A 22826-nucleotide genomic window follows, 5' to 3' on the forward strand; every position below is an offset into this window, starting at 1 on the left:
TCGCAAGTGCCTAATATAGAAACACGAAGAAACTGAAAGTGACTGAATGTGTCAAGCAAAACGTTCATTTTGTGAAATCTTGGCTCATAGTCATAACCATTACAGTTAATCCACGGCTTTTGATTTACATGATTCAAACTTGTCAAATTCTTGCTCATAATACTTGAATAAACCTGTTTCGTTTCAGATTTAATCTAAATCAAACAAAATGCACTATTACATGTCAACTGCTTTTGTGTGACAAAACGGTGCCTAGTCAAGTTAAGTGTACTGAAGAAGTAATTTCGTCACAATTTTTCAAACAACATTCAAACTTAATACATTTCAAATTTAAAATTGTTCTCTTCAAAGATATATTTAATTGTGATTGCCGTTGTTGAAGCTGCCAATGCCAATGCAATATCAAACTCTCGTTTTTAATATGATTTCTGTTTTGATGAAATGGTTATTTTACTTGTTTGTGTTCCCAGAAAACCTTACTGGCCAGGGCCTTATAACTTCGAAAGTAAAAGAGATAGCGACTTCCGGTTTTTTGCAACATGTTCGTCTTGTAAAAGTAACATTTCCCCCAGGGGAAATTCAAGACAACATAGATTTTGAGGTATCTTCAAATCTCCAAAAAAGTGTCATTTTGGGCCGATCAAAAGTTTGCAACTTTAACTGTGCAGATTTCTGTACTACTATTCTGATTGGCTGAATTGTGTCACGTGCTAGCTGCTTGAACATTGCACATTGGAATGCGCCAGTACGCGTGTTGTAGGTTTATAACCTACCACCAGGACGCGCGCCGAGTTGGACTCGTTTGGAACAAATATTTTACGAGTATCACCCGTTAACACGCGTGCAAATCATGCTTAATGTTGCGCGCGCGAGCTCAAGCCGTCTGTTTAAATTAAACCACCTCTAGTAACACCGTCAGGGCGTCAGCCAGTAAGTTTAGCTGGGTTGTTGCGAGTTGGTAAATTGTAAATTAAAATATTAAAACACACTCGCATGTCGCGTGATATGAGTTAGTTGTTGAAAAATGCTACATAGCAGGACTAAGACTAAAAGCCAGGATGTCCCGAATTACCAAAAATTTAAAATTTAAAATTTTAACACCAATTCTTTGTAGGTTGAAGGTTTAATTTTGATAACCTACCGTACCAAGACGCGCGCCGAGTTTGAAATTCAAATTTGGGACAAATAATAAAATATTATACGAGTCGGAGTATCAAATTTACTGGGTGGCGCTCAGCCTGTCATTTCGCCTAATCTCTATTCGATGATTATGAACATAAATATAATAGCCTGAGGTCCCCAGGTAAGCCGAGCTGCGAGATCGACAGCGAAGGATTGACATCGTGAATCAATATATGGGCTTATATATACTAGTGCTTACTATGTACTATGTACTATGTGATCAAAGCTGTTACCATATTATAATAACTTTAAGTATTTGAGTCGTGGGGAAGCTATCCTCTAATTTGTTATATTTGCCATGTTCATTGTACAGTGTACATTACCTGGCCTGAACATATAGGATTTATTGGTATTAGCGTTAATTAAACCTTGATCCATGACCCATGTCACATGTCACATGTGTATTGTAAAGTTAACAACTCAGGTAATCTATTTTGTGATATCCACATCCGATTGTAATCAGTTATGTTGCTAGATAGAGTTGGCAAAATTCTTAATTGTTATTTTCAAACTGATCATTCTTCCTTTCTTCTCGATGAATTTGTTGATGGGCTAGATTTTCTATCCTTAATTACGTATTGAAATAACGAAAGAGGACTCTTTATTCTCGGACGGTCAGTGAAGCTCATTTACATCATAACAATATGCAATAGTAACAAATGGATTACGAGACTTAATATCTAATAGGCTTAATAAATCAAGCTAGGAGAGATCAATACTTCACAGGGGGTGCAACATTTTTTCTATGGTCGCATAAAAATTTACGAACAATGAGGCAACATTTTCTCTAAATGTCCATTTTATAGCTTAGCGAAAATATCAGACGCTTCCCAGTCACGGAGCAAGTCTATCAATCATCATGTATCAATTCGCTTTAACACACGTCGATGAAGGATGCCCGAGCCGCGTAACGGGACGCACTGAGTTGGATCTAGAAATCAGAATTCCGCACTGGTAAATGCTGAACAAATGAAAGGACAAGTATCACAAGTATAAATTTAAACTGCAAAAACAAACCAATTTAAATTTAAGATAACAACAGTTATAAATGTCACTATCCAACAATTTCAATAATCAATACACCCATTAAAAACTTGCGCCTACACTCTCAAAACTGGAGTTTGTAGTTCAGTCTGGAATCTAAACTAAAGTCTTGGTTCTAAAACAAACACTTCACATATCAATTAGGCTGGGTTTCATCGAACAAACGTTTAAATTCAAACATTCAACATTACAAGATTTCAATATGTCAAACTATCAGAACGATTTATTAAATTTCATAACTTTATCTGCTATGCTAAAAGCGAAGTAAGCCCAGGTCTCTTTTCTAGATCATACCGAATCCCTCAAAGTGTTGAATGGCGCTGAAAAGTTTGCTTTTGAGCTTATCTTTTGAAGAGTATTCCGGGAGAAGAAGAACATTGAAACACGTGTGAGCAGTCGGTAGTCTGAAATATGTTAAGTTTCAAATTTCTATGTTTCGTTGAATATCCTTGATCTTTAAAAAGTACATTTTAACAGTTTAAAAAGTAGACCATCAGACAGGACGTTCGAATCGCTAGTAATCAAGAACAAAGACTTCGCGTTTCTAAGTTCAAACGTTTATAGCTGCGTAATCGTCTACACGGTGGGTTTCAACTTTGCTCCAGTATTTCAATAGATAGTTTTACCAGGATAAGCATGCCTAGCTCGGTGGTTGTGTATTATCTTGCTCGAGCACATCGCGTCGATAAATATGATAATCGATGATAATATAATGCAATGACGACGCGCGCACGTAGTTATTTATTGCTCACAAACAACAACATTTGTAATGCGCGCAACAGATTTAGTATTATCATCGTACAACAATTCCGATCTTCGAGACTCCGGCATGCATAGAAGTTAAATTCAAATTTTAAGAGCGTCACTCTTGATTGTCACTTCATAGTTCTTAGAGATTCGCGCAATTCATAAAGCAAAAAGTGACTATAATTACACTCCCAGTATAATAATCTCATACCTTTCTGAGTCACCCCCGTTTTTAACCACTATAAAATTCATCTCTGACATTCCACCGACTGGAGCCCTGCCGCACCCTGTGGAAAATGCTAACAACTTTGACTTATCTTCGTCCGTCATGGCGTGTGTCACTTCCCAAAACCACCTGTGTAATGCGTGTCAGCTGTTATCAGTTCCATTGAAATGTTAAAGAGGTTTCTTGACACGGTTTTTGGACCAGGGCTTCGAAAGGAGGTCACAAATAACAATTAAAATAAATGTGTACACGTAATTCGTGTAGATGAGGGCATTATGCAACACTATAGAAACTATAGAAACTATACACAGCACTGTCGCAATACTAATCCACCACCGCATTAAAAACACTCAAACATACTTCTTAAATACATTATGAGTAGTAAACAGTTGAGTGAAAATAATAAATATTGGACGAAAGATAAGATGTTATCGGACATTATCGGGAGTGACGCACAGAGCATTCACAATATAAAATATTGTGATCGTACACAGAAATCTTTTAAATAGCAGCGTTACTAAATATTTCGGTAGAATAAATAAATATTCCTGTATTTGTGAACTGTCTATATAATAAAGATGTAGTAATTAATTAATTAAGTAATTAATTGCTTTTGTATGTTTTATAGTACAGATATTGTTGTGTTTTCACCAAAAACCAAACAAAAATGAAACCAAACTGGTTAAAACTGAAACAGAACTTGATCAGCTAAACTTACTAACTTTATGTTATTTAACTTTAAATGTAAAGTAAAGTAAGTAAGTAAACTTACTTGACAACATCGCTATCAGCAGTATAACCGTTATCGTATCTGGCAACTGTCTGGAGCGCTTTAAAGTCTAGTTTATGTGTTCCGACTATCAGCTTCTCCAGCTCTTCAGGACGGAACCAGGATTTTAGCGGAGAGTGGGAAGCCACCATGTCAAACCCTTTCTTAAACTGATCGAACTGAAATTTTAAATTAGGTTCATAAAAATGCACATTTTAATAGCCAAGCGATTCTAACTAAGTTGACAAATAGATACATCACCCTACTGTAAAGCAGAGACCTGTTTGGAAACAGAAGTATTGAGAACGTAGTCGACGTATTTAGAGACAAATTCGTGTTTATTGTCGCTTGTCACAGGGATTTCGTCTCCTCCTTCCACTAGGTGGTGCGTTATTGTCTCTCCAAATAAACCTGAGTATTTCAGGAAAGTTAGCTTCACTATGTTTTACAGTAACGTTAAATCCTTATTATCTTGTTTAGTTTGAAAGCTTGGCACTCTGTCCATATCACCAGACAGACAATCAGTCACACGGAGCCACATTTTAGAACTAATTCTAGAACTTTAATTCACTCGCATCTTTTATCGAGCTAGAAGCTTTCTGAGAACCTGGTACAATCACGTTATATATATATGTATATCAATCTTGCTGCAAACTCGTAAACTACAACAAAACCCAGTGCTCCTCAAATATACCAAATAAATAGTCACATCAGTGAAATGCTGAGCTCATGACGTGTCGTGATCAGTCACACAGTGTGAATGCAGTGTGAATGCAGTGTGACTGCAGTGTGACACAGTGTGACTGCAGTGTGACTGATGTGTGATTGCAGTGTGACTGCAGTGTGACTGCAGTGTGACTGCAGTGTGACTGCTGTGTGACTGCTGTGTGACTGCAGTGTGACTGCTGTGTGACTGCAGTGTGACTGCTGTGTGACTGATGTTTGACTGCAGTGTGACTGATGTGTGACTGCAGTGTGACTGCTGTGTGACTGCTGTGTGACTGATGTGTGACACAGTGTGACTGCAGTGTGACTGCAGTGTGACTGATGTGTGACACAGTGTGACTGCAGTGTGACACAGTGTGACTGCAGGAATTGACACAAGCAGTGTTGGTTAAACTGACTAATAAATTAAACCCCTGAGAAGAACCAGTCACTTCACCACTAAGTTCACAACACAATCTGAACCAAGTTACCAAGATACCAATATACCAAGATACCAAGATACCAAGATACCAAGATACCAAGATACCAAGATACAAAGATACCAAGATACCAAGATACCAAGATACCAAGATACCAAGATACCAAGATACCAAGATACCAAGATACCAAGATACCAAGATACCAACATATTAACATACCAACATATTAACATACCAACATATTAACATACCAGTGGTGCTGGCCACAAAGTCCAACATGAACACCTCCTCCACATCCTCATCAGGGTAGTCCAGGAGTTGTTGTAAACTGGACCCCAGCAGAGGGTGTGTCAGGATCAGATCCCGTATATCAGACTGTTCTCCCATTAACTTCTGGTATAGCACCTGCACAGGTGGATTATTCGAGCTTTTATTTGAGAATTAAAACATATATTTTATGTTATGGAGCCAGAGTGTGAACTGGCTACACCTGGTTAAAGCACTTCCATCACATAACAATACTCAATAAATTTAATAGATTTGTAGTGTTGTAATTAGTTTAAAAGTAATAAGAGTAATACCACCACAAGGAACAAGGATATTGAATATATAATAGCCTGAGTGGTAAAACTCAAAAGTGCCGTTTATAATTTCCATTTGTAAACGACTTGATGGTGTGAATATTAATCAAAGGGGGCCTTTATATGGATACAATATTGGGTTAACTTCCATTGGAGGGATTAAAATAAAATACTCCAGTGGGCTACCATGCTAGCATAGGCCTAAAATCGACTTTCTTAAATTTCTTTGAAAATAAGCTTTCCTTATTGTAAAACGCTAGCCCGATTTCATGCAAAAAACCGTAATTAAAAACTTTGCAAGATGCCAAAATGGCGGCGCGTGAAAAAATAGCATTTTTCACTGTCAAGAAATTTTGCCTTTTTTAGCCAAAAATTGCCTAATATTTATTATTTTGGGCTAAAATGCTTGATCAAGGCAGTTTTTAATAATTGAAATACAGTATAGTACTTAAGAATACTCAGCCATCTAAAAAAAACTGTGTGACTTTAACATTTTCACCTGATTTTTGACCGCGCCTTTTTTATGGCGTGTATTTTAGGCAATTTTTGGGGTATTTAACGACAGAAATCGTTGTTGGTTTGCAATAGTTCGGTATAATGCATGGTATCATCAGAAAGCTTAGACAATTCCCTATCAGATGCAATAAGAATCACTTTGGGCAGTTTTGGGCAACTCTGTTTACAAAATTAAGAAACTCAAAAATTGGGTAAAATTTGCTGCATTTTTAGATAATTTATGAGCTCAATTTTGCTATTAAATTGACATATTTTAGTTATTCTCCATGTTTGTGGCATTTTTTGCACCCTAGACCAGATGCATATGGATGAAAAATCAAAATATCACAATTATTATAGTTAAAATTGATAAAAATCCAAAAAATCGTGATTTTAAACGAAATTTTTGGAAATAACAGGAACAATTTTGGTGTTTCAGAAAATGTTGGTCATATAAATAGGCACAACTTTTGTTCTGATCAATATTTTTTCATAATTCAAAAAGATTTGAGTTCCTAAGATAGCTGTCCTTCGTTTACAGTTCATAAAAGAGCTTTAAAATTGATTAAACCTCTAAAAAAACAACTTTTCCTGGGATCAGCCTCCTATTTTTGTACTACAAGATTGCTCAAAATCGGCCCAAAATTTTTTTTCTGAGACATTTTCGGCCCTGTAAATGATTGGAATCGTATTTTTGTACCCAAATTACCTTAGAAACAAAGTTAGGGGCATGTGTGATGGTCTAAAATACCCTATGCTAGCATGACCCCCACTCACAGCCCACTGTGAATTACAGTTGTGGAGTAAGTAACTACTTACAGTAGGGAAGCGAATGTCTAGAATGATATTGTTGTAAACAGCTAAACCGAGCAACATTCCAATTAGCTTGTAGTTGTGATCCACTTCAAAGGACTGGGGGTTGAACCACAGCATCCGAGTGTCTTCTATGTCAACAAACATTCCTGTCGAGATTGTTTTAATTAATTAATAAATTTAATAATACCAGTTCTACTGTTCTAGATCAAAATTTTAATGAAGTGATATTAAAATCGTTAAAAGTTAAACGCGTTATAAGTTACGCCATTAAGAACTAGACGTCGTTACGCTTACTGCTTTTACAGCTTTTACTTCCCCACAATTTTGTATCAGCGATTGAAGGTTAATTATTTTAATTCACTTCCCCATAATTATATCAGCAATTTGAGAGTAGATATAACGTCTTGTAAATGGTGAATATAATTTTAATTTGTGAGTATAATTTTCACTTTCAAGTACGACGCTATTTTCACCTCAATCAAGTGAACGTTAATTTTACGAGAACTTAGTTCCATGTGGTAAGGTAGTCATATTAATTTCATAACCCTGAAGGCTAGAAAAATATAATTGATAGTTTCTGTTTACTATTATAAGATATTTATTAATAGTATTATTGAAGATACATGGTGGAAATGAGTGACGTCACTGACTACTGTGTTTATTTACTGTTGGAAATGGTAAACAAACACAGCAGGTAGTGACGTCACTGTTAACAAAGCCTGACATTTGTAAACACTGATCTTTGTCAGCAAGGTTACATCACCATACACGGTACACACTTCACAACACACAACTTGCATTCCACTATACATTACACATATTTCATACAAGTACAACACTCAACAGATGCTGAATATGTAACAACACATCGTACGTGGTTTGTCCGTTTTATTCAGAATACATTGTGTCGATATATCATCACATATATTATGCATTTCTACATAATAATAATAAATTGAAGTTTCACAACACCACTATTAAGATAATACTAGGAAATGTACTTGTATACTTGGTAAATACTTGTATACTAGGTAAGGACTGAACCTTATGTTTGAAAAGATATCGGTAATACTGACGCATAGTATAAAACCAAATAGTTACAAATCTTACGCCAATTATTATTTATTACTTATATAGCTTATCGATGACAGGATGACGATTGTACATCTTAGGAGCCACTAGTCACTACAGAGAAGATACGCTTAGAGAAGATAAACTTAGAATCAAAAAAGGTGACAATAAGTTTCAATAAGTGACCATGATGTTCGTATCTGAAATGTCTTGCAGATAAGATTAAACCAGTCCTAACAAGGACTTGTGAGTCGTACGATAGTAGTAAGATTTTGAATGCATTCCTTTTATTTATTCCAGCCAGTGAAGATTGATCAGGTCATCCTCAAGATGGTCGTTTCTATATTTCCCAATGCAGTAACAGCATTTTGTAGTAACTGGAGCTTATATGTAGTAGCAGTTACATATTTTATTATAATAATACTGCTTCATAACATGGCTCACTACATCTAGACTGACCCACACACAATTACAAAGAGTACACATGTGTGTTATTGTGATAGTTGGCTTTCACAATTCACATGTAATGTTAATATTAATACAGGATTTGATTTATTCTTAATATAAATTAACTATCGCATTCTTGGAGAGATATGATTTAAGTTATAGCCGGATAATGAGTTTTTATAAGAATGATAATAGTGGTCCTCATGAGAAAACACCAAAGTTTGTGTATATGATGTGTAGGGGGGGGAGTAATGACTACCAATGGAGACTTTTGGGGACTAATGGGGACTAAAAATCGTGGGGACTAGAGGTCAACTCGTTGACGTAATTCACCATTTGTCCCCAAAAGTCCCCAGAATTTTTGACAGTTATTTATGGTTTTCAAGTTAGTTTAATAACGATACGATCGAGATGTTTTGTCCAAGATAAGAGTAGGATAAATCTGACTTAAAAGTAAAATGATAAGCCCGGTTGTAATGTGTTCTACCACTGTACAAGTCAGTTCAGATTGAGGTAAATTGAAGTTTAGCTCTCGTGAAGGTAGAAGTAGCCGACTCGCTGAACTCTTGAATCTTTTGACCCATCAGCATGGACATTATCGGGGAAAATGATGATCGATTAGAATCTTACAGTTACTCCTCCTTAGAATCTTACAGTTACTCCTCCCAGAAGGAGGAAGACTGAGGAGAAAGAGGAGGACTGAGGAGGACTGAGGAGGAGGAGAAGGACCGAGGAGGACTGAGGAGGAGGAGGACTGAAGAGGAGAGGGAGGACTGAGGAAGAGGAGCAGGATTGGTGAGAAGGAGGAGGAAAACGAGAAGGAGGAGAAGGAGGAGGACTGAGGACGGGGAGGAGGAGGAGAAGGACTAAGGATGAAGAGGACTGAGGAGGAGGATGAGGACTGATGAGGAGGAGGAGGAGGAGGAAGACTCAGGAGGAGGACTCAGGAGGTGGAGGAGGATGAGGAGGACTCAGGAGGAGGACTGAAGAGGAGGAGGAGGAATGATGAGGAGGAGGAGGACTCAGGAGGAGGAGGAGGACTGAGGACGGGGAGGAGGAGGAGGAGGAGGACTAAGGACGAGGAGGACTGAGGAGGAGGACGAGAGCGAAGATGAGGAGGAGGAGGACTGAGGAGGAGGACTGATAAGAAGGAGAAGGAGGAGGAGGTGGAATGAGGAAGAAGACTGAGGATGAGGAAAAGGAGAAGGAGGACTGGGGAAGAGGAGGACTTGGGGAGGACTGAGGAGGAGGCCTGGGGTAGGACTGAGGAGGATGATGAGGAGGAAGATGATGAGGAGGAGGACCGAGGATGAGGAGAAGGAGAAGGAGGACTGATGAGGAGGAGGACTGGGGGAGGACTGATGCAGATGAGGAGGAGGACTGGGGGAGGACTGAGGAGGAGGAGGACTTCGGGTGTAGAAGGAGGAAAAGGAGGAGAAGGAGGAGAAGGAGGAGAAGGAGGAGAAGGAGGAGGAGGAGGAGGACTGACGAGGAGGAGAAGGACTGAGGAGGAGGAGGAGGAGGAGGAGGAGGAGGACTGGGGACTGAGGAGGAGGACTGAGGAGGAAGAGGATGAGGACTGAGGAAGAGGACTAGGGAGGATGAGGAGGAGGAGGACTGAGGATGAGGACTAAGGAGGAGGAGGAGGAGGCTGAGGAGGAGGGGGACTGAGGAGGAGGAGGACTGATGAGGAGGAGAAGGAGGAGGAGGACTGAGGAGGAGGAATGAAGAGGATGAGGACGAGTATTAAGGACGAGGATTAGGAGGATGATAACGAGGACTAAGGAAGAGGACTGATCAGGAGAAAGAAGAGGAGAAGGAAGAGGAGGATAAGGAGGAGATTGAGGAGGAAGAAGAGGAGGATGACTCAGGAGGAGGACTAAGGAGGTGGAGGAGGATGAGGAGGAGAACTCAGGAGGATGACTGAAGAGGAGGAGGACTGAAGAGGAGGAGGAGGACTCAGGTGGAGGAAGAGGACTAAGGACGAGGACGAGCATGACTAGTGGAGGACTGAGGAGGAGGAATGATTAGGAGGAGAAGAAAGAGGAGAAGGAGGAAGAGGATGAGGAGGATGAGGAGAACAAGGAGAATGAGGAGGAGGACTGGGGGAGGACTAAGGAGGACGATAAGGAGGAGGAGGACTAAGGACGAGGATGAGGACGAGGACGATTATGAGGAGGACAGAGGATGAGGACTGATGAGGAGGAGGAGGAGAAGGAGGAGGAGGACTGGGGAGGATGACTCAGGAGGAGGATGAGGAGGACTCAGGAGGAGGACGACTATGGGGAGGACTGAGGAGAACTGATGGGGAGGAGAAGGAGGAGGAGGATGAGAAATGAGGATGAGGAGGAGGAGGAGGAGGAGAAGGACTGGGAGTAGGACCGAGGAGGAGGGGACTGAGGAGAAGGACGAGGAGCCAGGAGAAGGAGGAGGAGGATGATAAATGAGGATGAGGAGGAGGAGGAGAAGGACTGGGAGTAGGACTGAGGAGGAGGGGACTGAGGAGGACTGAGGAGAAGGACGAGGAGGAGGACGAAGAGCCAGGAAGAGGACTGAAGAGGACTCAGGAGGAGAAGGACTCAGGAGGAGGAGATGGAAGAGGACTGATGAGAAGGAGGAGGAAGACTAGGGAGTAGGAGGACATCGAAATGTTTTGTCTGTTTTTGTCCGTTTTTGTCCGCCCTACTTTTTGTCCGTTTTGAAAATAAAGGGTACCGAACGGACACAAAACATGATCCCCCAGCCAAGCATGTGTTACAATACAAATGTAATTGACTATACATTTAAGGTGCAGTGTACTAGGGGGGGAGCCAAGTGGATATTTGTAGATATTTGTAGATTAATGTAGAATGGATAATCCACGAAAAAAGTGGATGACATTCTACAAATTTAGACATTTATCTCCAACAGTTCAGTAGAATTTCTGGGCACATATTTGATATTACATTTTTTGTAGATAAAATAATGTAGATATTTGTAGATTATTGTCAATGGATGATTCACGAAAATTCTACAAATTCTACAAATTTATACATTTATTTCCAAAAATTCAGTAGAATTTCTGGGCACATATTTGAGATATACATTTTTTGTAGATAAATGTAGATATTTGTACATTATTGTAATGGATAATTCACGAAAAAAGTGGATGACATTATCCAAATATCTACAAATATCCGCTTGGCTCCCCCCCCCCTCCCCTGTACTAGTGATATTATGGTATGTTTAAAGACCGGACCACAAAATATAACCCGGTACCTAGTGTTGTACTAATACATAAAAACAAGTAACAGGGATAAAATTAATGAGCAGAAACAATCGATCTCACGTCAAGAGGCCGAAGCACTCGGGTCTGGGAGTACATGACAACTCCGACTAGTAGTGAGCATACTAGCCCCTGCAGTGGAAAAACACATAAAACATAACAATATAGAGGTTTTAGGCTCATGGTAGTCGGGAGATCGATTCTGTAAATTTCTCAATTTTCCGATTTTTCCGATTCCGATTTTGGCCTCATCAACCCTCATATCGGAAATCGGGTTGGACCCCCCCCCCCCTCCTTGCACGATGCACAGGTCTCTAGAGTAACGGTACTGCACCACCTGACAGGGCTTTCCAATATCCTTTTTGTGAATATTTCCATAAATGATCGTCAAAAACAAAAGAAACCAACGCCAATTTCAAATTACTGAGCATATCATTTCAACAAATCAATACAAAAGTAATAAGAAAAATTGATAATGCGTTTATTTTCCTTGCGCTACAACTCGTGTTACTAGATCAATCTGATAAAATAAGCGTATATATGCAATATGTCTCCTCAATGTTGTCATTGGTATAGGTAGTCGCCCCCGCCCCCTCCCTTAATTTACCTGAGGTACTCTAACAGCCCTCAAGTAGCTCCCAAGAAGTCAGGAATGTCCAGTGACCATTTATAAATATTCTAGACTTCAGTCTTGAGAAGTTTACGATCTGGTCTGGAAAAGCCAGATTTTTTGAAATCTAAATGGGGACTAATGGAGACTTTTGGGGACTAATGGGGACTAAAAATCATGGGGACTCGGGGTAAAATCGTTGACGTAATTCCCCAAGTCCCCAAAAGTAGTCATTACTCCCCCCCCCGATGTGTATTGTAGACGTATATAATTTAATTTTTAATACTTTCAACACTACTATATAACAAATAATTTGAGGTATGATCCCGAGCCTCAAAGCTATGAAAAATGACAAGGCTGCAGGCCAAACGCCCAGCAGTGAAGAAGCAGAGAAAAAGATAAAGAAGCCCTCAGAAAAAGGTACTGTTAAAATAAAAAAACCTATACTAAAGATTAAAGATGTTTCTAAAGATGTTTCTAAAGATGTTTCTAAAGATGTTTCTAAAGATGTTTCTAAAGATGTTTCTAAAGATGTTTCTAAAGATTTTTCTAAAGATTTTTCTAAAGATTCTAAAGCCCCCCTAAAGAAAAGTGCCATTAACCCAAAAACAGTCCCCAAGTTTAATCTCAAAGGGCTGTGTTGTCGGTGTAAAAGTGATAACATGGCCTATGAGTCCATTTCTTGTCAGATATGTAAAGACGTTTTCCACGCATGTTGTAAGGATAAGGCTGGCACACTTATGCCCACGTCTATTTGTTCACGGACTTTCCTGACGAATATTTTGCCAGTAATTCACAAACACGGTAATACATATTCTCAAAGATATGGTGACTTTGGCTGGACATGTCCTAACTGTAAGAAAGCTCTCCTTGCAAAAACTGCTGTTAAAACTGCGGACTCAACTTGCAATACAAGCATGGACAGCACCAAGAGTGTGGCTAACACCAAGAGTGTGGCTAGCACTGAAAGTGTGGCTAGCACTGAAAGTGGGACTACTACCACTACTGATACAACTTCAAGCAATGGAGATGAGAAGGCATTGATTGAAACTTTGAGCAATTTTAAAGTAAGTTTACTGTCAAGTGTAGAAGAACTTATTTCCATCAAACTTAAATCACACATAGATTCTTTGCTCACAGAAGTACCAAATCTTACACGAAGATCCAGCACCCCTAGTAGTGCATCATCTATCCCTAGTAGTGCATCAGCCCTAGCCCTGCAAACACCTAGTTCTTTAATTGCTTCCCCAATGAAGACTACCAGTTCACTTTCATCTTCAAAGAGCTACAGTGCTGCGTTGTCTCCTGAATCGGCTATAGATAGCTCCACTAGTACTGCTACTGAGAACTACATAGAACTAACCAAGAAGGAAACTCCTATGCAAAAACTTCCCTCTGGCAATATCCATAATAATTCTCCTGATAATCATGTTATCGTCCTCAATGTAGAAGCTAGTAATACTAATCTTGAGGAAGCAGGGAAGCTAGCTAGTAAAGCCCTTGGTACAATACCCATGATCTTCTTGACCCCTAAACCAAAGACAGGCAAAATTGTTATCTCCTTCCCTTCAGAAAAAGATAGAGAGGATGGGAAAATAGCCCTCGCAAACTCATCAGCTGTAACTTCGTCCAAAATCACTGTTAATGATGCAAAGAAAATGTTCCCGAAAGTCACAGTTACGAATATCCCAAACAACTTAATCTCCCACATTGTCTCTGAAAATCTATCAGTTCCTGAATTTCGAGAAAAGGTTAAAACCTTTATGGAATTGAAGCTTCTGGAAAAGAATCAATATGTTAAAGATTTGGTGACTAAGCATGATAGAACATTTAAAGTTGTGTATGTCAATTATGGAAGAGACTACACTACTGTTGGGATTAAAGTGTCTCCTGACATAAGGCATTTCCTGTTAAACAATCAGTCCATTTACATAGGAAATTCCAGATGTAAAGTAGTTGATAGATTTGATCTTAAGCAGTGCTTCCGATGTCAGAAACTGGGACACATTTCATCTCAGTGCAACGAAACTGATGTTATTTGCATGTATTGTAGTGCATCACACATAACACGGGCTTGTCCCTACAAAGAGGTCAGAAGAAGTCACAGATGCACCAACTGCTCACACTCCACCTATGAATCATACAGAGAATCTTGTAACACCCATCACTCTGGTGCTGAAAACTGTCCCATAATAATGCTGGAGAAAGAGAGTCTTAGACAAAGAACAGAGTACTCAAAAAACATGTGAAGACTACGCTTCTCAACCTAAATGTCGGACTGTTTAACACGAGGTCACTATGTAATAAAACTGCACAAGTATTTGAGCAACTGTCTGACTCCAATATCAATGCCTGTTTCCTGACAGAAACTTGGCTACGTAAGGGAGATACGTCAAAAATAGCGGAAATTAAAGACCTAGGCTATAATATTGTTCACCAATCTAGAGCTGGTAGAGGAGGTGGTGTCGCTATTGCCTTTAAGAAAGATCTTAGCTTCAATAAACGCCCTACAAAGACCCATAAATCCTTTGAACATGTTGAGAGTGTGCTGAAGTCAAGTTCCAATGACCTTCTTCGTTTCTGCTGTGTCTATCGATCTTGTACGGCTAAAATGTCCAAAATGACAGACTTTTTACGGGAATTTGATGAATATCTTGACAGTCTAACTCACCTTCCAGGTAGACTGATCATTGCTGGAGACTTCAATATCCATGTCGAAGACCTCACTGATCCTGATACGATAAATTTTATCCATCTCATATCAAACTATGGCCTCATCCAGCATATTTCCAGTTCAACACACATTGGGGGTGGAATCTTAGACCTTGTTCTTACTAGAAGCAATGCGTGTGATATGTTGAACATAAAAGATATAGATGTAGCTAAAACAGTAACAACATCTGATCACTACTTCGTAAATTTCTCTATTGCCTTTCCTCACCACAAAGGAAGCAACAAAGAAGATATAATGGGCAGAAAGATATCAGATATAGACATAAATCTTTTTAAGGAGGATATGTTGCTATCTGACATAAATGACCCCAACAAGTTTATTGACTGCAACTCTGCCACGGAACTCTATAACAAGGAACTTCGCAGAATTCTTGATAAACATGCTCCCCTTATCTGTTTTAGCATTAATCCTGATCAAAGCAAGTGGGTGGACACAAAATGTCAAACTGCCAGAAGGAAACGAAGAAAAGCTGAACGTGACAACAGGAGACTTAAAACTGCAGATTCAAAATTAGACTATAAAAAAGCTGTTAAGCATGCCGAGGCAGTTATAAACACCACTAGACAGCTATACTATGAAAATCGTCTGCAAAGCTGTGAGGATAATAAAAAAGATACCTACAAAATAGTCAATCAGCTGATGGATCGGGACATATCTAAAAACTTGAAGCCTAATAACAAACCTGCTGAAACTCTATGTGAGGAGATGAAAGAGTTTTTCAATGATAAAGTGGAAAAGATTTACTCTGCCATTAACAATGATACTGCAGCTGACATTCTTCTTGACCACTCTGAACCATTTCAAGGTGAAGCCTGGAGCCAATTTGAAACCATAAGCGACAATGATCTCAAAAAGATTCTTTCTGACCTTAACAAAAAAGAATGTGAAGAGGATCCCATCCCTCTAAAACTTCTAATGCAGTGTTTTAATGAAGTTAAACCAATTGTGTCATTTATTATCAATGACTCACTTGTCACTGGAAAATTTCCGTCAGTCCTAAAGAGTGCTCTTGTCAGACCAGCCATCAAAGATGATAAAGGAGATGTCAATAGCTTCAACAACTATAGACCGATTAGTAACTTACCTTTCCTCTCGAAACTCATTGAAAAGAGCGTCCAGAAACAGATGACCAAACATCTTGACTATCACAATCTTCATGCTGAGCATCAAAGTGGTTATAGGTCAAATCATAGCTGCGAAACTGCGACCCTTACCATCTACAATGATCTTCTTTGTATCAGTGACATGAAAAGTAAGGTTATCCTCCTCCTTTTGGACCTCAGTGCTGCTTTTGATACTGTAAATCATCACTTGCTCCTAAAAAAACTAAAAAAGGACTTTGGTTTTGAAGGTACTGTTCTCGAATGGTTTACATCATACCTTAATAACAGATCCTTCACAGTAACTATTGATAAATCAAGATCAAAGAGATGCTTCCTTAGAATTGGAGTCCCGCAAGGTTCAATTCTAGGTCCAATTCTGTTTATACTTTACACAAAGGAGCTCAATCAGATCGCAAAGAGACATGGATTTAACATCCACATGTACGCAGATGACACTCAACTGTACATTGAGTTTAACCCACTATTTCGAGATCTCTCAACAATCGAAGAGAGAATAACAAATTGTTTTGAAGATATTAAGACCTGGATGACCCAAAATAAACTCAAACTGAACCAAAACAAAACAGAAGCTCTTGTAGTACAGACCAAGAACAGTTACTCTTCATGTCCAGTCGATTCAATACAACTTGACAATGCAGCTGACCCTGTGGATGCATCCCGCACAGTGAAAAGTTTAGGTGTCCTATTTGATCAATTCCTAACATTTGAAGACCAAATAAATTCAATTATCAGTTGCTGCAACATCCATCTGAGAAACCTTCGAGTTATAGGCTCAAAGCTTAACTATGATCTAAAAAGACAGCTCATTCACTGCTTGATCTTTTCAAAACTAGACTACTGCAATGGACTCTTATACGGTTTACCTGATCTTCTAATAAAGAAACTCCAGAAGGTACAAAATTCCTGTGTTCGATTCTTGTTTGGTTGGAAAGCTATCAAAAAATGGGACAGTGTCACTCCATTCCTGAAAAAAGCCCATTTTCTTCCGATACGACAACGAATAGAGTATAAGATTGCTCTAACCGTGTTCAAATGCGTTAACAACATAGCGCCGGAGTATATCATCAAATGTATTGACATCAAAAGTCAACCTGTACGTGTACTAAGAACTGAAGAAGACTATTTCCTCCTAAATGTTCCTCCTATTTCAAACTATAGTAAAACCGAGAGAAGTTTCAGCTACTGCGGACCCTCTGTTTGGAATAAGCTTCCTTATCAATTGAGAACACTAACCGATATCGTCTTATTTAAAAAGAAACTAAAAACTCATCTCTTTGAAAACGTATTTGTATAAGTATCATGTATTACCTTTCTCATAAAATCCATACTTCATAAAAATAAGTTCTTATGTACATGTTACTCATGAGTCGCTTTAGATGGTTTGAACTGAATCTTTGGGTTTTGAGTTCTTTATGGCTATAAAGCGATGTATAAATTCCTACTTATTATTATTATTATTATATTGTATTATATTATGTAATATCATACTATAATGTATAGTTAGTTAACGTGGTCTAAAATCAAATCACGCGAGAAAACAACAGATCAACACAGGGGAATGTGTGTATCAGCTAATTACATTCTCTAAATTAATTAATTATTCTCTCGTGCCATAGTTTGGGTTGAATAGTTAACTGTTCTCTAAATTAATTATTTAATATAAGTAAATCATCCTCTCACAGACTCACCATAGTTAGGGTTGAAGAGTTCTGCTATGATGAGTTGGAAGAACTCTTTAGAGACCCCTCCCTCATCCACCCCCTCCTCCCCCTCAAACTCTACGTAAAGTTGTCTTTGTAACTGTTGAGGTTCTTCCTCTGCTACCTGTAATTGAGGGAAAGTGTCACGTGACGTTGAAAGGGTTTGAAGAGATGAGTCAACAATTGTAGGAGCATTTTACGAGGACAGTCAGAAAATATCAAAAATGATTGCTGTATGTGTGAAAACAGATATTCCTAAAATCAAAGTGGGAAACCACAAAAGTCGGGTATTCAAACTGTACTTTTAAACATGTTTAAATTTGCTGCCATGTTAAACTATAATTTAAATTGAAAAGCAATGAAATCTCTACCATTTCTAGATGAGTCAAAGCGTCCTCGACGAGGTTGTTACGTTTCACTACAAGTTTTAAGTAAGGGTATTCTCCAGACATCAGTAGAAGGAAGGGGTTAACTGATCTGTTCATGTTGATCCTGTGAGAAAACATTAACATTGTAGGGGATTCAGAGGTAAAAATATATAATATATTCAGAAGAAGACATGAAATATTTGACCGCCTTTTATGAGATAAGTCACAACAGTCTCTATCAGTCACATTACTGTATTTCAAAAGAAACTTGGCAAATTCTAAGCTAATGCTATATAATATTAAAATATATTATATATTATATATAATATAACGATTGTACCTAATTTATTGACCTGTTATCAAACTGTAATCCTACACTCTTGACATGGGGTCTCAATACAAACGGATAGTGAAGGAACGCAAAGCCCTTCCCTGACTTGTAGTTGATGTAATCCTCGTCCATCTTTAGCTCTTGTGAAATGTTGTCGTTGTAGAATAAAGACAGGTCAATGTTCGTGTGTGAGTCCCACAGTGGCTTTATACCTGAATAGTTAGAGGGTTATGACGTCCGTTCAGCAAAAGCGATTAAACGTTCGATTAAAATGGTTGTATTTTGCCTGGTTGGTATATCATCTAAAGAATTTCTGACGTTTGAGTTAAATATTTAGTAATTTGAACACATTTTTATAATTCAATATGACGCTTAAGGAATTATTTATTTAAATCAGCTTATATAAACCAGAAAAAGCTGTACATCGAGAAAATTCATTCGGAAATGACAAAACAAAATAATTAAAACTAGAACCTAATTTAGTGAATAGTTTGGGAGTTGGTTCAGGTCTTCTTGATCGGGACCTCCCACTCAGTAAACCGTTCATCTGTATTCTGAAGAAACTGGTCAGAGGATCGTCCTCGTCTGAGCTCTCAGTGTCGTCACCGTCTGAGGGGAGTTCTGTTAAGTTCTGATCATATGTTCTCATAATGCCAGGGGTTGTGACACGAGGAAATAAAATAAAAGCGATTGATTTTTGCTCTTGATTAAAATTGATCTAGTTTAGAGGGACACTCTTATCTACTACAGTCTTATCTAATACAGTGCTCTGATTACCTACTACAGGACTAGCAAAGTCCAGTAGTCTACGAGCACTCTCAACTGGGGGAGAGTTGTTCTGGTCGTCTTCATCACCTTCATCTTCGTCATCTTCATCTCCATCTTCTAAATCTTCCAAATCTTCAAACTCTGCCATATCACCTGTCAAAGTTTAATACAATATGTAATCCAGGAAGAGAAGAATGAGAATTTGTCTGCAATTAAAAATTAAGTAGATTAACTGTAAAAGGTACACAGTATAGCTGCACAGAATGCTAAACTAGATAAAACTTAAAAGTAGGAGATAAAGTACCTTCCATAGCAGCAAGTAGAGGAAACAAAACATCAGAAGCTGATTGTAAGTTGGCTGAGTTCTCCTCCGACAGAGCACTTATCGACCTGAGTAATTTCATATAATGAGGATTAATTCAGTGATGACTGCTTGAAAAGAGAATAAACTTCCTAATTATTACCAGGTATGACCACACACCAAACAACATGGTATATAGTCTATCATCGTGTAGGAAAATTCATAAAAATATCAATTTAAGTCAAATGATAAAACATGTATGAAGCAATTTTAATGTTATTGGTTTTATGTTAAACCGTATAAAGAACTCTTGGTTATTGCCCCCAGCTGTATTGTTGTTGTCGGTTCTGTTAGTTGTTTCTGTGACGTTCGTAAAGTCGTCATCAGTGTCATCTTCATCGTCACTCAAAAATCCAATTTCCTCAATTCCAGGGTACACAGCACGGAAAATCTCAGAAATGTCAGTCGAGTAAGTCTCGTCAGTCGTGACACCGCCGTCAGCGCTGTCTGTAGGGGTATCAACACTATCTGTAGGGGTATCAACACTCTCCGTAGGGGTATCAACACTCTCCGTAGGGGTATCAACACTCTCTGTAGGGGTATCAACACTCTCTTGGCTGGTCTGGAGTACTAACCTAGATAGATCTGGACCGTTTCCACTTCTACCAGTATCTGTGTTCGGAGAAGAGCTACTTTCTGGTTGTTTGATGGGTTCGTTTAGTGTTTGATTGGTTATCGGGTTGGAGTCCGATGGTTTTTGATCAGGGTTCGAATATCCAGGCTCTCTTGCCACAACTGAACTTGAGTCTTCAGCCACGGAATTGGTTTTGTCATCAGGACCATTTCCGGACCTAACAGCTTCGCCAGTGTCCCTACTCATTTCAACTTCTGAAGCAGCAGAATCAGTATCATCAGCTACAACCACCCCACTAGATGAACTTATAACCTCTATAAGATTATTACTGGTATAGGGGGTAACAGGCGTGCTGATCTCCCTGGACAGTTGTTTGGTCATGCTGAGATCACCCAGCACGTGGTGGATGGTGTGTTGCGCGCGGTACACCACAGCCCCGTACAGTAGCTGTAACCCTGTCACTCCGTCACACACTGCTTTTGTTTTGTGTAGGGTTTCGTCCTCGTCTTCACGTAGTGCTATTCCTATCGCTATCACCTGAGGATGAGGAATCAGTATAATCTTTTCTATTTCTGTTTCAGTCAAATATACTTAGCTGTGTGACCCTAATTCGACGATAACGAGGACTGTTTTTACTCGCAACAACGTTAAGATTGAAACAAATTGAATTAGAAACCATCGTTGAAAAATATTAGTATATCACCATTGGCAAAAGAAAATACCTGTTGAAAGTTGTATATCATTTCAGTTATGGTATCTGAGGGTAATGTCGATATGTAATGAATCAAATTCACTTTATAACCATTTCGTAGAACTGACAGACATGCACAGAGATCTGAAGGCAATATTTGGTAAAGTCTTGGCATATTATTAGTTAACATTATATCATTGGAATATTATTTCGACATATCATTAAAATCTTGACAATTCTTGTGAAATCTAATTTATCGCATGACATGTAAATGACTGTGAATAATAATCACCTTCTGTTTCTATATAAAACATGCCCTAACATGGATAATGTTCATCAAAAATATATTAAATATAATTTAAATTTTATAGGAACCTGCTAAGCAGCCGCCAGCATACTCTGGGTTCTGTAACCTCGGATTTAAAAGTAGGATCACAAAACAATTTATCAGGTTTTTACTCTCCTTTGAATCGTCCTTCACACGCTTTAGTAAAAGTGCTACCATATCACTGAAAATTGTGTATCACTTAGCAGACTAGGACAAATTACAAATTAAAAAGGATAGTAACTAGGAATCTAATTTTGTATCGTGCACTGTTACAGAAATTAGTAGACGCAAAACAATATCACCCACCTAAAGCTGTCACAAATGGTTTCTTCCAGCTCCGGATTGTCCAGATTAAACAAGATTTCGTACGATTCCTCCAATGCATCCTTGTCAATCGTTACAATGCCAGGCGCAGTAGAAATACCAACCTGCAATAAATTGTTTATAATTAGCATTCAATAAATTTGTTGCTTCCCTTGATTGATGACTCACAATGCATTACAACATCAGGATAATGGATATAGATAATAGAACTGAAAACAATAGAACAAACTGATATAATACGAATACAAAAAATCGAACCTGTGTAAAGCTCTTTGAAAGCTTGTCAGGATCAGATAGCACAGATTTGAGAGTTGGAGTCAGAAGCTCATACAAAGGTCCTGAGCTATGGTTGACTAACGAGAATATCTCGTGTGAAGAGAGCACCTGAGGAAATTGAGGTATTTCAATATTACAGATTGTACGTTTTTGTTAGACAAAAAAGACATTAGTTGGGTACTCAAAGCAGACAGATTGGACAATGCTAACTCATCTTTACATCATTACAAAAATACCACAATTGGATTTAGGTTGTGAAAAACATGTAATTTCAATACCTCTGCATCTGGCAGACTGTCTTTCTTGTGTCTGTATATATCTATTGCACATTTTGCAGCAGAATTGGGATCCATGGGCATCGTTTTACCTGTAAATGAGCCTATTTGATTTATATTTGCGATCAAGTAAGTAAAACCCTTGATAGTTGATGCTACCTACAATAAATGAAATAGTGATGACCACTCACTATACATATCATCATTTTAATATTATGATGGTAATGATAATATCATTAAATACCTGATGAAACACATTGTTCATTTTTACACTTTTTTGCCCCGCAGCCTTGAGTAAGAATCAAATGCTGCTGTTTTATGACACATTGCAGCTTCTTCTTCTTGATATCCACTTTACCACTGAAAAGGTCATTACAATAAGTTGATGCTGATGAGTCTTGAGAAGGGATGAAATTGTAATAATTTAAGAGACATTTTGTTTCACTGCTTTTGCCAACCTAATAAAAACGAATTCCAGGTAATTAACTCACTTCATGTTCAAAGTACCAACTGTTAATTATGTTCCTGCTTGTTGTGTGTTTCATATCATCATCATCACATTTGTTGAAACGAG

General features: G+C 38.5%; 2 protein-coding genes across 3 annotated transcripts in view; one reads left to right on the forward strand and one right to left on the reverse strand.

Moving 5' to 3' along the window:
• Nucleotides 1-2166: 2166 nt before the first annotated feature.
• Nucleotides 2167-22826, reverse strand: LOC134817858 (ubiquitin-protein ligase E3A-like). 2 transcript variants are annotated; one of them, XM_063827207.1, is made up of 20 exons: nt 22744-22826; nt 22497-22612; nt 22256-22344; nt 21960-22085; nt 21684-21805; nt 21425-21558; nt 21081-21193; nt 20360-20895; nt 19728-19813; nt 19433-19576; nt 19130-19264; nt 18678-18867; nt 18328-18448; nt 17945-18080; nt 7009-7151; nt 5365-5518; nt 4249-4379; nt 3972-4147; nt 3185-3328; nt 2167-2630 (listed from the first exon to the last, which is right to left on the reverse strand). In XM_063827207.1, exons 1-20 carry the CDS (start codon nt 22746-22748, stop codon nt 2510-2512), a joined length of 2922 nt encoding a protein of 973 aa, XP_063683277.1. In that variant the 5' UTR covers nt 22749-22826; the 3' UTR covers nt 2167-2509. The 2 variants fall into 2 exon arrangements, with proteins under 2 accessions (XP_063683277.1, XP_063683276.1); XM_063827206.1 differs by having other exon boundaries at nt 22256-22356.
• LOC134817861 (hepatoma-derived growth factor-like) overlaps nt 12699-22826 on the forward strand; it is a 38208-nt gene continuing 28080 nt past the window's right edge. Inside the window, exon 1 of the mRNA XM_063827210.1 lies at nt 12699-12716. The gene's annotated coding sequence lies outside the window, so the exon portion shown is untranslated. The remainder of the gene's footprint in view (nt 12717-22826) is intronic.

Source organism: Bolinopsis microptera, chromosome 7 (genome assembly GCF_026151205.1).
Source record: "Bolinopsis microptera isolate Bmic1 chromosome 7, MBARI_Bmic_1.0, whole genome shotgun sequence".
Lineage (NCBI taxonomy): Eukaryota > Metazoa > Ctenophora > Tentaculata > Lobata > Bolinopsidae > Bolinopsis > Bolinopsis microptera.